At 51.0% G+C, this 11,990-nt stretch overlaps 3 protein-coding genes across 3 annotated transcripts; 1 reads left to right on the top strand and 2 right to left on the bottom strand.

Moving 5' to 3' along the window:
• Nucleotides 1–1,483: 1,483 nt before the first annotated feature.
• B0T23DRAFT_171800 (uncharacterized protein) lies at nt 1,484–2,242 on the top strand. Its single transcript, XM_062832923.1, has one exon. It carries the CDS (start codon nt 1,686–1,688, stop codon nt 2,154–2,156), a length of 471 nt encoding a protein of 156 aa, XP_062692044.1. The 5' UTR covers nt 1,484–1,685; the 3' UTR covers nt 2,157–2,242.
• An 86-nt stretch (nt 2,243–2,328) lies between these two features.
• B0T23DRAFT_405643 (uncharacterized protein) lies at nt 2,329–4,476 on the bottom strand (the record flags this gene model as incomplete). The annotated part of the gene is made up of 2 exons (XM_062839033.1): nt 2,329–3,518; nt 3,582–4,476. 2 exons carry the CDS (start codon nt 4,474–4,476, stop codon nt 2,329–2,331), a joined length of 2,085 nt encoding a protein of 694 aa, XP_062692043.1.
• Nucleotides 4,477–4,680: 204 nt separating this feature from the next.
• B0T23DRAFT_171816 (uncharacterized protein) lies at nt 4,681–5,726 on the bottom strand. Its single transcript, XM_062832924.1, has 2 exons — nt 5,234–5,726; nt 4,681–5,135 (listed from the first exon to the last, which is right to left on the bottom strand). Exons 1-2 carry the CDS (start codon nt 5,562–5,564, stop codon nt 4,885–4,887), a joined length of 582 nt encoding a protein of 193 aa, XP_062692042.1. The 5' UTR covers nt 5,565–5,726; the 3' UTR covers nt 4,681–4,884.
• Nucleotides 5,727–11,990: the final 6,264 nt, after the last annotated feature.

Below are 11,990 nucleotides of genomic sequence, written 5' to 3'. Positions count from 1 at the left end.
GCACGTCTCTCAGCTTGGTACCTCTTCAACCACGTAAGGTAAGCACTGAATAGATCATACTTATTTGAAGACAAGACTGGTAGGATAGCTTCACACCATGCCACTCAACTCGACCACAGACTCCAGCACCCCCGCCATTACTTTCTGCCGTTGCCGTTTCCGTTCTTCTCATCAAGGCTAGTATTATTACTATTACTATTCCTATTCCCTCTGCAATGTCTATACCCGACAATGTTATTTGTGCTTCCCAACAACTCTGTTCTGCGCACAAAAGCTTTTTTTTTTCTTTTTTCTTTTTTTTTTTTTTCACTCAAAAGACACTTACGCTTGGGTCGATACGTATCTTAGTGCGTTCCATCCGTCTTGTCCATGTTACTTGTGTTCGTTCATGTCTTCCTTCCGGTCTCTTCGGTATCCAATTTCCCACCAACTCCTGCCACGCACAGAATGGCACAGAATAGCACAGTAACACTACTATAACACAGCACATCGACCGATCGACCGGTCCATACATCTGTCTATCCAGCATTGCCGGCTCTGTTCCGCTCGAGGTTTCTACACTAGAATAACAACTCAAACCCAAGCTTTCCAAGTTCCAGGGTCTGCAAAAGACACCCCATTAAACTTGCGTCTACTGGAGATATGAATGAGGTCGCCGTTGGTTCGTGGGTTGGTGGGGCAAGAAGCCTAACCAACTCACTGGGTTTGTCATATTCAAATCCAGATCCAGATCTCGAAGGCGGGTGGATAGCCCGAGATCGCCTACAAGGAAGGTAAGTACTTGAGATTCGAGTCTTGGCCAATAGCGATGACGATAACGATGATGATGATGATGAGGCTAAAGAGGATGAGGATGGTGATGATGTCGATGATGATATCGATGATGCAGTCAATGATGATGGTGATGGATACTCGGTACTGCTTCACCAGAGATATGGAACCCAAACGCCGATGACGGACAAGTGATGTCTATCTAATACATCCAGGTATTTTACAAGATATCTTGGTTGTTGAAAGGTTCAGTGATTTGATAGCGTTGAAGTATGCTGCTCTTGGTCGCTGCGGAACCGCTGTCCGCTGCCAAGTCCAAGACCCCTTGGTTGGTATCACGGTGCAAAACATACGACAATCACGCTGTCATCACGAGATGGGTGTTATCTTTTCTGTTTGATGCTTTCAGTGATTGTTGATCATTTCTATCTATAGTACATGATAAAGAAAGTGCATCTGTGAAGATCGCCGTTCTTTGCATTCTTTCCATCCTTCCTTGGCCCGTTTTCATTTTCCAGTCATGAGCATCGTCATTCTTCTCTTTTTATACCTGTAGACTCTAGGACCCCCCGCTTTCCAAAGTTGAGTGTATAATGATGTAAACTGTACAGAAAATGTCGAGAAAAGAAAAGTCGTAATACATAAGTTCGCCCAAAATAGTACAAGATCTCCCGCGATGACGCCGAACTATTGGAAAAACCAAACCCGCTTGTGATAGGATGAAAATGCTCGGCAGAAAAATAAAAACAAAAAAATAATAATAGTGACCCGCATTTGAAAATCCAGCTGTTCGCAGTTACTTCTGTCGCTAAAATCATCGCTGATAAGTACCGGACAAGCTCAGAAAGTGCTCTAACCCGTGTCTGATGTCAGGTCTGGACTTGTGCACCCTTTCATAGTGATGCTGATGATAAATGGCGTGGTGTGGACAACCGGGTCCAGAGGTTGGAAATGACGTCATATGGCGGGTGCACAAAGACCGTTCCCAGTTCGGGCTTCCTCAGGCAGCGGTTGGGAAGCCGGTGATTTGCCAGAAACAGCCGTGTTCACACAATGCTCCTCAGCATCTTTCCGACCCGCTCGGCTGGCCTCGCTGCTCCTTCCGCGTGGCTGAGCAACACCGACAAAAATCAATGATGCAGGAGCGCGGAAAACAGAGACTGCGCAGAAGGCCAAAGACGGCAAGGAATGCCAAAGACCCTGCAGCGAGCGACGCCATGACGGACCCTGAATTTTGGCGGGGTGCCACGGGAGACTCACTCCGGCCAATCAGAGGGCGAAGTTGGGTTGCAAGCCCATGTCTTAGACTAGAGCCCCTCCCTTTCTGGCCTGCCCAGCCCAGCCTGTCCAGTAGCGTGCTGCAACCGCAGACGTCATCACTGTGAAAGTGATTGCATCGCGCTCTGATGACGGAGTCGAATGCAATTTGACGATGTGATCGACAAAGACAAAAAAATGTCTAGTGTAGTTCCTGCACGCTATGACGGTAGATTGGACCCTGAATTTCAGAAGCGATGACGCTTTTGCCAATCAGGAACACACGGGTGTTTTCAGCATTCAACCGCTGCGACCCCCACGAGCCTTACGCTGCTTTCCACCATTGAATGGGACGTCTGGGTGGCACACCCGGAAATGTCGTGTAAGCGCATCCGCACGGCTGAAAGTCTTCTCGTCCGTGCAAATCTCGCAACGGACCTTCTTCTTACGTGCATTGTGGATCGTGTCCTCATGACGGGTAAGATCGTAAGGTCGGGAAAAGATCTGGTTGCACGGCTTGCCGGTGCTTGGGTTGATCCGCTCACAACGGTGGGGACCAGCTTGAGTATCCACCCTCGTCGAAGTCATGCCGTTTGGTTGCCTCGAGTTTAGCCCGTGTGCTTGACGATGGCCCTCTCTCTTGTGCTTCTGGAGAAGCTGAGGCGTGTCGAAGCGTAGAGGACAGCCGTGGTAGGTACACGTATAAGTTCCACCCTCAGCACGGGTATCCACCGGTCGCTGGACCACGTTGCTCCGAGGGGAGTCTGTGATACCAGTTTCCGCAGAGCTCATTCTTGATGTCGCCAGTGACGGCACAGTGCTGGGCTGTCGGGGTTGGTTGACGAAAGAGTATTGCTGCAGGGTCTGAGGAAGCTGCTGAAGACCGTTGAAAGTTGGCATAGAGTCGAGGTTCGACGGGCTGAAGTTGAAGTTGAAAGTGGACATATCACCCAGATTTGGCAGCCCATCAAGCGACTGATGCGAGAGTGCCTTGCTCATCGCATCCGAGTTGAAGCCGTGGTTATCCGGCTGAGGGAAAAGGGGAAAGTTGGATTCGCCTTCTGGCTCGTGGTAGTCCAGCAAGGCGTCCTTGGGCGAGATGGTCTTTGGTGTCATGTCCTGGTTGTGTCTCGCCAGCGACTGTTGCCAGGCGGCATCCTGTACTGCTTTACTATTTTCCCGCATCTGCTGCGCTGAGCCTAATCGAACCTGCGGTGACGCCATGTTCAAAGAGGAGAAGTCGTGGAGAGTGGCAGAATGTGGAGATCCCTGACGGAACGGCGAGCTGTTACTCGACGCAGGAGACTGCATCGCGCTCAAATGCTGGTTCGCGGTCTCGACCACTTTGTTAAAATTGTTGTTGCTTGTGGTCAGAGTCTGCTGTGGTGCCGGAGCAGAGGTTGTGATGACCAGATCTGGGTGGTACAGCTCGTCGTTCATAATATCAGTCAAAGTCCGATCAAACTTGGGTGGAGCGTTGTTGTTGACAGCTACATCGTCAAATGGTAAGCTTTGGTCACGATCAGGGAGATCCGTATTTTCTTGGCTCTCACCATTCTTTTGCCGTCCAGCAACCTCGGCCTCACCTGCTGGCGTGGCAGATGAGTCACTCATGATGGAACTCGCCACCGGCGCAGGCCGAGGCTTGTTGGAACCAACGGACTGCTCTTGCCGGAAAGACTTGTTGTTATTCTGCTTGGACATAGCAGGGGCACGCGCGTAGCCAGTGATAGGCACCGCATTCGAGTTGGCATAGCCGGGAAAGCTAGGATGAAGAGTGGCCGACGCCTTGGAGGGAACCAAGTGGTAGTTCAGATCCTCGAACCCGCTGAAATCGTTGAAGTCTGTTACGGCAATCTGCGGATTAGACGTGTTGTTCGAGTAAGGAGATGCCGGACCAGCTGAGCCAAGTGAGGAAAGGGAGGACTCGCGATGGTGACCATAGCGACCAGCCGACTTGGATGTCAGTTGGTCGGCGGGCTGTAGCCAGGTTTCCGTTTGCATCGGATCGGCCCAAAGGTTGAACAAAGGTTCAGCAGCGCCTTGAGCGGCGCGGGGGACTGTGGTGGTGTTGGGTATGCTGTCAAAGGCAGACAAAGACGAGCCCTGCTGCGAGGTGGAGGAGTACGCAGGAAGCGAGTACGTCGACACGGGCGATGCAGTCAAACTAGGACAGTTGCTGTAGTCCTGGTCGAAGTCTTGGTCGAAATCGCTGATGGTAGTGAATGCCGGACTGGAGTTGAACGAGGCCACAGACGACTGCTGGGGGTTGAAGTTGCTTGTCAGGTAGGCCAACGGCTGCTGTTGCTGTGGCTGCTTCTGTTGTGGCAAGAGTGTTCGCTGTGGATAGCCGATCGTGCGATGTTGTTGTTGCTGCTGTTGATGTTGATGCTGAGGGGAAGGAGATTGTAGTAAAGGCATCAAGGTAGGTTGCGGCATCAGTGGCATGGTAAGTGTTATGTATGAAGTGATATTGGAGTGGTAGGATAATATTGTGGTTTAGTTTGGTCGTAAGTGATAGCAATCGGTGGGAATACCAGTGGCAAATTTAAGAGAAGGAATTCGAAGCACCGACACAGTTCTTATAATCGAAGAAGCGATGTCCCGGGAATGGTGACTAATGTGCGCAGACGTAGTTGAGTCTGGTGGGGTGATGTTATGCCCCGTGGTGTCCGTCCAAAACTAATGATGTAAGAGGACGGGAGTGCGGTGCGGGCAGAGGAGGAAGTGGAAGGAGTGTAGAGTGGTCCGGTACGTAGTGTAGGTAGGTACGTACCCAACTCGACGTTACAGTGGTACCTCCCATCAGGTATCTCCACCCCCCTGTCGACCTGGAAGACAGGCAGGCCCCGCCGGCTATGGGTCTAGGTGGGTGGGCACCGTGGGCGCGACCTCGATAGTGGAGTTGCAGGGAGCACAGGGCACTAGTGTAGCGGGTCGCGTGTTGGGGGTCGACGACTGGAGCGAAGCCTTGGAATGACCGAGAACAAGCAGGCCGACCAGGGTTGGGGTGCCCTGGGAGCGTGCATGAGCCTCGAACCTCTTGCCCTGCAGTTGGGTAACCACTTCTCCGCTGGGCTTCTGCTCGGCTTGTCGTAGCGTAGGTACTTTGGAGCCAAACGGGTTAGCGGATGCCCGTCGCAGGAAAGCAGGGGACCAAACGATCAGAGGAGGGAGGTGATGACCAAAGAATGGAACCGCTGACGGAAGAGGACAACGAATATGGGGTAAAGGGCCACACCAAATGCGGGTATACGATCAACTCGCTGCTTTGCGAACTCTCCAACGCTGCAGGGTCCTGATGTCAGCCCGTGTCGAGTCCGGCCCGCCGTGTCGATGGCTTCGGTCGCATGCGATCTCGACAAGTGTTCGAATGTGGTCATAGCCCACTGGCTTTTCCCATGAAACCCGGCCAAGTCTTGACGTTTGACATTTGACGCACCGAACTGGCTGACTTTGATGGCTTCAACGGCTTGAGTCGTATAACCGTTGTGCATGCCTCTGGGCTTCTGTTGGCGTCGGCTACCTCGAGTCATTTGCTTTCGTCCAAGAGCAAGGCCGTGTAGCTTTCTGGCCGTGCTTCGACACTACTGGTACTCCCTGCTCAGCAAAGAGAGGTACATGAGTGATGGCACGTCCACATCCTGACTGGTTTTCCTGGAGTTGCTGGTCAAAGCTGCGAACTATCGAGCCGGGGCGTGACTAATCGTGACACACAAGGGCCAGGGCCCAAGGGCAGTCCATTGCTGAACATTTCGGATTCCATGACACCTGGCCGACGTCGGCTCCAATGGAATGCAAACTGTGCGAAAGAAAAAAAAGACGTTCCAGGTGGGAAAAAATAACTAAGGAAAAGAGGAGCTAGCCAAAGTCGCGCATAATACGCCGGCTGTGACGGGTCTGGGCCATGATGCCGTCACTACCAGTCACGACGGCCGATTTGGTGTGGAGGGACTGAAGTGTGTGAATCGGGGAGTCGCGCGACAACAATTCGGCTGGGAGCTTTCGAGTTGGAGGAGCACGGGCCTCCACCGCAACTGATAATTGGAACACGCTAAGAGGGTCACTACGGGAAAAGTAAAGTTTTCTGGCCTCCAATAGCAGCAGAGTTTCGCATTTTTTGTAGCTGGTACCCCCACCCAAAAGAAAGTTGTCCGTAGATCCGTCCACATTCTTAGCACAGCCTCTTTTCATCACACGTCTTGGCAATTCCCATCCTGGATCGTCTACCTAGTCCGCGGCACAGGGAAGCGGGACAGCGCGATCTGTCACTGGGGTACGAGAGTTTAGCTCTGACCTCTCATGTCGAAGACTCACTGCTACTGGTCCGTCCCAACAAAAGCGACCCTCTGCATTCGAATCGAAACTCTTACTCGGCAGTTGGAAACTTATCTGTCAGGGACGCAGGGCTGTGCTAGGACCCCGAAAATTCCCAATTGCACACGTCTCACAAATCTCATCTCGCACGTTTATCTCAGCGCTTTGCCACGGCCTATCAGTTGCTATAATCGGGAACAGCGGAGTCATCTCATGCTCCCTCATTGCCGTTTTTTGAGATTTAGGGCTGCCCCAGTACACTACATGGTCGATATTGGACTTTGAGACTACACTACAACCCTTTCCCAAGAGAATGAGCCACACGGGGAATCTACCGGATCACCGAGATCTTGCCCCCAAGATGCTGGTTGGAAAATATGCGTGCTTCCCCAGGCTTCTCGGGAGAGCTAAGTGCCCGTGGCGGTTCCAGACCGGCTCTTCCATCCCCAATGCTTGCTACTTGGTGATGGGTTGCGCTCGGCTTCTCCTATGCTTTGTTGTTCTTGGCCAACGAACTACCAAAGACAGCTGTCATTATTCAGCTGGCTTTGCTGCTACGTAGACATCTACTTCGTATCATCAAGCTTAGTGTACAACAAGCGCGGAGCATAGTGTAGTGTAGTGTATTGCTGGCATCGCGCAGTACCGCGGAGGTCTACAGTAACCAATTGGGGCGTGGGAATGATGTGGCGTTGCCGATGTGGCTCATCCTTAGCACCTTGTGCGGTGGGTACACTGTTCGTTTAGCATCTTCAAGCTACCTCTCGGCTATACGAGGATAACCGTTTGGCACAGATGATTTCGGATACTCTCATGGAGTTGTTGATTCGTAAGCTTTTCTTTCTTCGGAACTATCTCTCAACTCAACAAGAATTCAAAAGGGTCCATTTGGACCCGTTCAGTTGTCATGGGATCTTGTGGTCGGACATTGTCATGTGTCCGCCGTGTCACATGATGCGTACCAGCTTTGGCACCTGTCCGTCGGCACAAGTTCAGCGAAACCTCTCGAAGCCCCAGATAAGTTTTCTTTCATTCAAGTTCACAGCATCGACCAGGCCCAATGAAAATGAGTCAGAATACGCAGTCGTATCTCTAACCTATCCGAGTTTCCCGTTTTTAACGACACCTTGGCGGCTTTCTCGTATCTTTTCCTTCAGCTGGCGGTGATACGGCGGCCTGATAATTACCTCTAGATTCGGTTTAAGGGGACAGGCAAGTAGCAGCGCACTGCAGCAATCTGAGTGAAGCGGCCGACTGCCCGCGTCCTACTGTGGCCGTGCCGCAGCACTTGGAACGTTTGGGCTTAATGCCAGTTTAACTCGTAGAATATCCGACTTCCGAAGAAATGGCTTCTTGGGCCGCGTCTGCAACAGCCCAGCGGGAGGCCGACATTTTTTAGGAATTACATCTGCGATTGGTTCAGGTGCGATTTGTGGTTTGTTCAGCATCACATTTGATCATTATGGCATTTGTATCGACACTTCAACCGCCAACTTGAAGGCAGAACAAGTTTTATGCTGCGTCCTCGTAGCCAAACTCAAACAGAAAGTTACAGATGGCAGTGCGTGGACGGAAACGTGGAGGTACTATGTACGGACGAAACAAAAATGGAAAGCAGATGAAGGTGGGGGAACCAGAATGGAATCTCTGCCCCTGGACCCCAGTCGGGAAAGGTGGAGCAGTCCAGGGGCCCCCGCACGGTCCCGATCCCCCGTCGGGTCGTGCGCGGAACGCCGAACACCTTTTTCGTGTTAGGTTGACGCCGCCCGTTCTGAACATTGCATCTTTTTGGGCAGTGTTTTGTCTTTAACGGACTTTTCTCGGCAGCCCTATCAGCCCTTGCGTTACATACCATCGTACTTCACGCTACACTCAAGCCTTTTCCTCATTAACAATCATCGCATCGCTGAATTCGCGCCTGAGGCCAAGTTGGGCGGTGCGACCACATGGAACTGCGCCCGAAGGTATGACAAATAGGTAGTGATCACGTTCCCTTTGAGCGTTGAAACTTGAAAAGTAACGTTGATTTGGAATACACAACCGCTTGTTGCGGTTGACAACGGTCGAAGATCGTTTCCTTCTGCCATGAACATGGAACTCGGGTGTCTCGATCCGAGGGCCGACAACCTGAACAACGATTTCAGCCACAACTAAAGGATCGACAAAGTTACCGATCTGGACGTTACACAACCTGAACTAACTCGGTTGACAACACACCTATGGATTAGTACTATGTAGTTCTACGATATGTACCTGGAGCGTACACAGCCTGAAAAGACGACAACTCATTCCATGGCACCAGCTAGACTCAAGGCTAGCATCGGAAAGATTCATATGTCAACCGTAAGCTCGCGAGTCACGAGTCACCGTTCACAGTCATTGTACTTCCTGTCTTGGACTCAACGTTGTCGCCCGGGGATTCATAGAAAGAACGGGAGGCCTGCAAATGCCTTCAAGTTGGCACATTCACTTCAATGGAAGCTGTCGTTTGGAACAAGACAACAGAATGCCCGTAAAAGCTCCCGATTACCGGAAAACGAATCAACCACTACACTACAACGATTTCTCAACGGAGCTCTCCCCGTCCTCCCCCCTCCCCATCGCACAACTCATTCGGGAACAAGGATGTACCGGCAGTACTTTAGTGCCGCAAGTCCACATGTCAGCGTCGTAAGCGTGGTTCGGGTCCCGCACTGTTAGGATGCCCCCCACCCCCTGTTCCCTAGCAACTCCGCGGCGGCGGCGGAACCGAACCGGCCTGTTGGGCCCAGACCGTTGCACGGTCAGACACGTGGGACAACGCAAGACACGCCAGGGCCCTTGTTTTTTCAGCCGAGGCCTGCAAAGCGCTTGCAGGGCTATTTACAGGGCTTCTGCTAGGAACCTCCTGGGGCTAGACCTGTCAATATAGCTTGAGGATACTAGCAGACTCTGGTCGGTCGCGACGGTCAGACACACCGTGGTTATACGCTACTGGTGTACCGACATGAGTCTCAACATGCTGCTTGTTGATGCTTTTTTTTGCGATTGGGAAGAACGAAGCCAATCGGGAGATGGCGCGGGCAGTCTTTGAGAGATGCCCTTTGCTTGTCCTTCTGTTCCATCGAGACCGATTTCGGAACGCCAAGTCAACGAGACGAATGTTGTGATTGTCCGGCCGACTGCACATCCTGGAATCCCTTCTTGCATCTTGATAATTGTCTATCCTAGTTAGACGCCGGATAAATTGAGCGTCTTTACCTCTACTTGCCAATAAAACAAGTGGAATGATGACTGGCTTTCGGACATCCCGCATCGCTTCTCACTTTTATACGTTTCTTTGCTTTTTGTTTTTCTTTACGGGCTAGGTACGGCAGTAGTATCGATCTCGCTCTCGCTCATAACTTGGGTCAAAACTTTGGGTAGCATGCAGCCAAGTCCTATAAGCACAAAAAGAATTTTCCCATTCGGTGTGTAGCAACCCGAACGAACCCCCATGCGTGAAAACTCTGATTTCGATTTTCGTGGCAGCACACAACAGAATGGCATTGTGTGTTGCTCGGTGACGGAAAATGCAGATGCAGGGGCAGATGCAAGTGGGGAACTGGACGAATGGGCTGCCCCCAAAGTGGTCTGTGCAACAAACGATAGCCGTTCCGGTGCCGAACCCAAGGTTCCATTCCATCGATTGCTGCTGGTGGGTGCTGTGCCTCACCAAACTTGATTTCTTCTTCTTGGACTTTCGAATTGACATGTCTGATTCGTTCTTGTGAGTCTGAAAGATTTTTCAATAGCACTTTTCTCTCTGTTCTCTCTTCACTGCCCACACTCATCACACCATGCATGACCGAAAGAGTTTTTCGAAACAAAGGTTACATCCAACCCGTCCGGTCTTTTGCAGTGTCGCGAGAGACATGCAGGAGGATGTGCAACGCTCTAACCTAAAAAAAGAGGCCCAGATGCAAATGTCATTGGTGCAGTGTACAGTGCAGCTTGGCATGCACAACACCACACGCTTCTAGAAAATCTTGCTGTGGCTTTGGTTGTGAAGTTGTCTGCTTACCGGTTACCCGGTAGGCATTCCCGATACGTCTTCACTAGGTACACTAGTGTTCGGAATCCGGAATCAAGTTTTCTTCCTAAAGCTCGCAGTCATTGTAAATCCAAGAGTGAGAGTACTACCTACTGTGGTATGTATGGCCAAGCCTCGGAATCCTTCTCCGTTGTTTCGGTTCTGACTCGAGTTTGCTACCATCTGCTTGGATAACCTCTTCGTTCGCCGGAGGGCTACCTCCGCGCTAGACATTCATCCAATCACATCTCTCTCTATCAACAAAGTGTGGCAGTGTGGCAGTGCACCCAATGAATGAATGGCTTCTTCTTGGCTTTGGCTGACTGGAATGTCCTAGTGGTGGTCGAGACGTGACTGGTCGGTGGGCTCGAGAAATGTTTGGGTCTCGGCCCTTCGGAGTGCGGGTCTGATCCCACCCTCCACGTTCCCATAGGCCCACTAGGCTTCGGGCCCGGGATCTCCATCTGGCTTACGGGTGAGGATCCATCTCGAATGCCGAGAGAAAGCCCACTTTGATCCGACCACTCGCATCTCAAGATTCCACATCGTTGCTCACTTTCTTTTGTCGCTCGTGTTTTTTTTTTTTCCCCATATTCATTCACTGTCTTCGAGTTCGAACTGCTTGCTGCATTGCAGGATCACGACAAGAGTGAAGAGGACCGATTCTTTGAGGCTACGAAATACGAATCAATCGAAAGACAAATGTGGCCCGCCCAGCAACGCCAAGGGAAGGCCTAGACCTACTCGGCAGCTCAAATGGGAAATCCACGACAATCCGGCTCAGAGTTCGAGATGGATCCAGACTGATCCTGACATCCAAGACATTGCTGCATTTTTAGTTTCCAGCGACGGCTGTTCCAGCCCGTCCAAATTGTGGACTTCTTCACTCTACACTAACCACGTTGCATCGCGCTAGATATGCTAGACATTCCATCCACAGTTCAAACTTGACAGCGGGAAGAGCGACGATGCATGACGATGCCGCGGGGAACAATGAGGAGCCGCAAGTCTGTCTCAGTTTAGGAAACTGGATACGACACGATGCAGCCTGGATTGGTATGAATTCTGACGTCTAGACTATCCATTAACGTTGGAGATAAAGCTCCGTAGTAGGATGAGTTGGCAAGTGTAATTCTGTGAAGAAAACAAAGTAGGCGACCAAGTTGAGTGAAGGTTGATGAATATCGATGACTGGGAATTTGACGGAAGAAATGCCTGGATATAATCATGGCATTTTGAAACATTTACGTATATCTTCGTTACTTGGTCATTATGCAGGGACCTCGGACCTCCCCCTACCCAAACAAAGTTGGTCAGAACTCTAAACATCACCGGCGCATTGCTGATCATTGGACGACACTTTACACGGGCATCATAATACATGCGGGCATCGACCGTACGTACTGCCGAGAATGATTTGTGTTCCTAGCTGTCGCTGTCGCATATGTTATATGTCGTGTCAATATGTACACACAGTAGGTATCGACATGCACACAAGACAAGACATGATTCCAACTTCGTATCGCAACACTGCAATTGTGATTCCAAATGACTTACATGGTAAACTCGGCTTGAACATACCGAAACAGAATAA

The sequence above is a fragment of the Neurospora hispaniola genome (genome assembly GCF_033458365.1).
Source record: "Neurospora hispaniola strain FGSC 10403 chromosome Unknown B0T23scaffold_5, whole genome shotgun sequence".
NCBI classification, from domain to species: Eukaryota; Fungi; Ascomycota; class Sordariomycetes; order Sordariales; family Sordariaceae; genus Neurospora; species Neurospora hispaniola.
The sequence above is the reverse complement of the archived record's forward strand: the minus strand, read 5'-3'. Positions and strand labels throughout refer to the sequence as shown.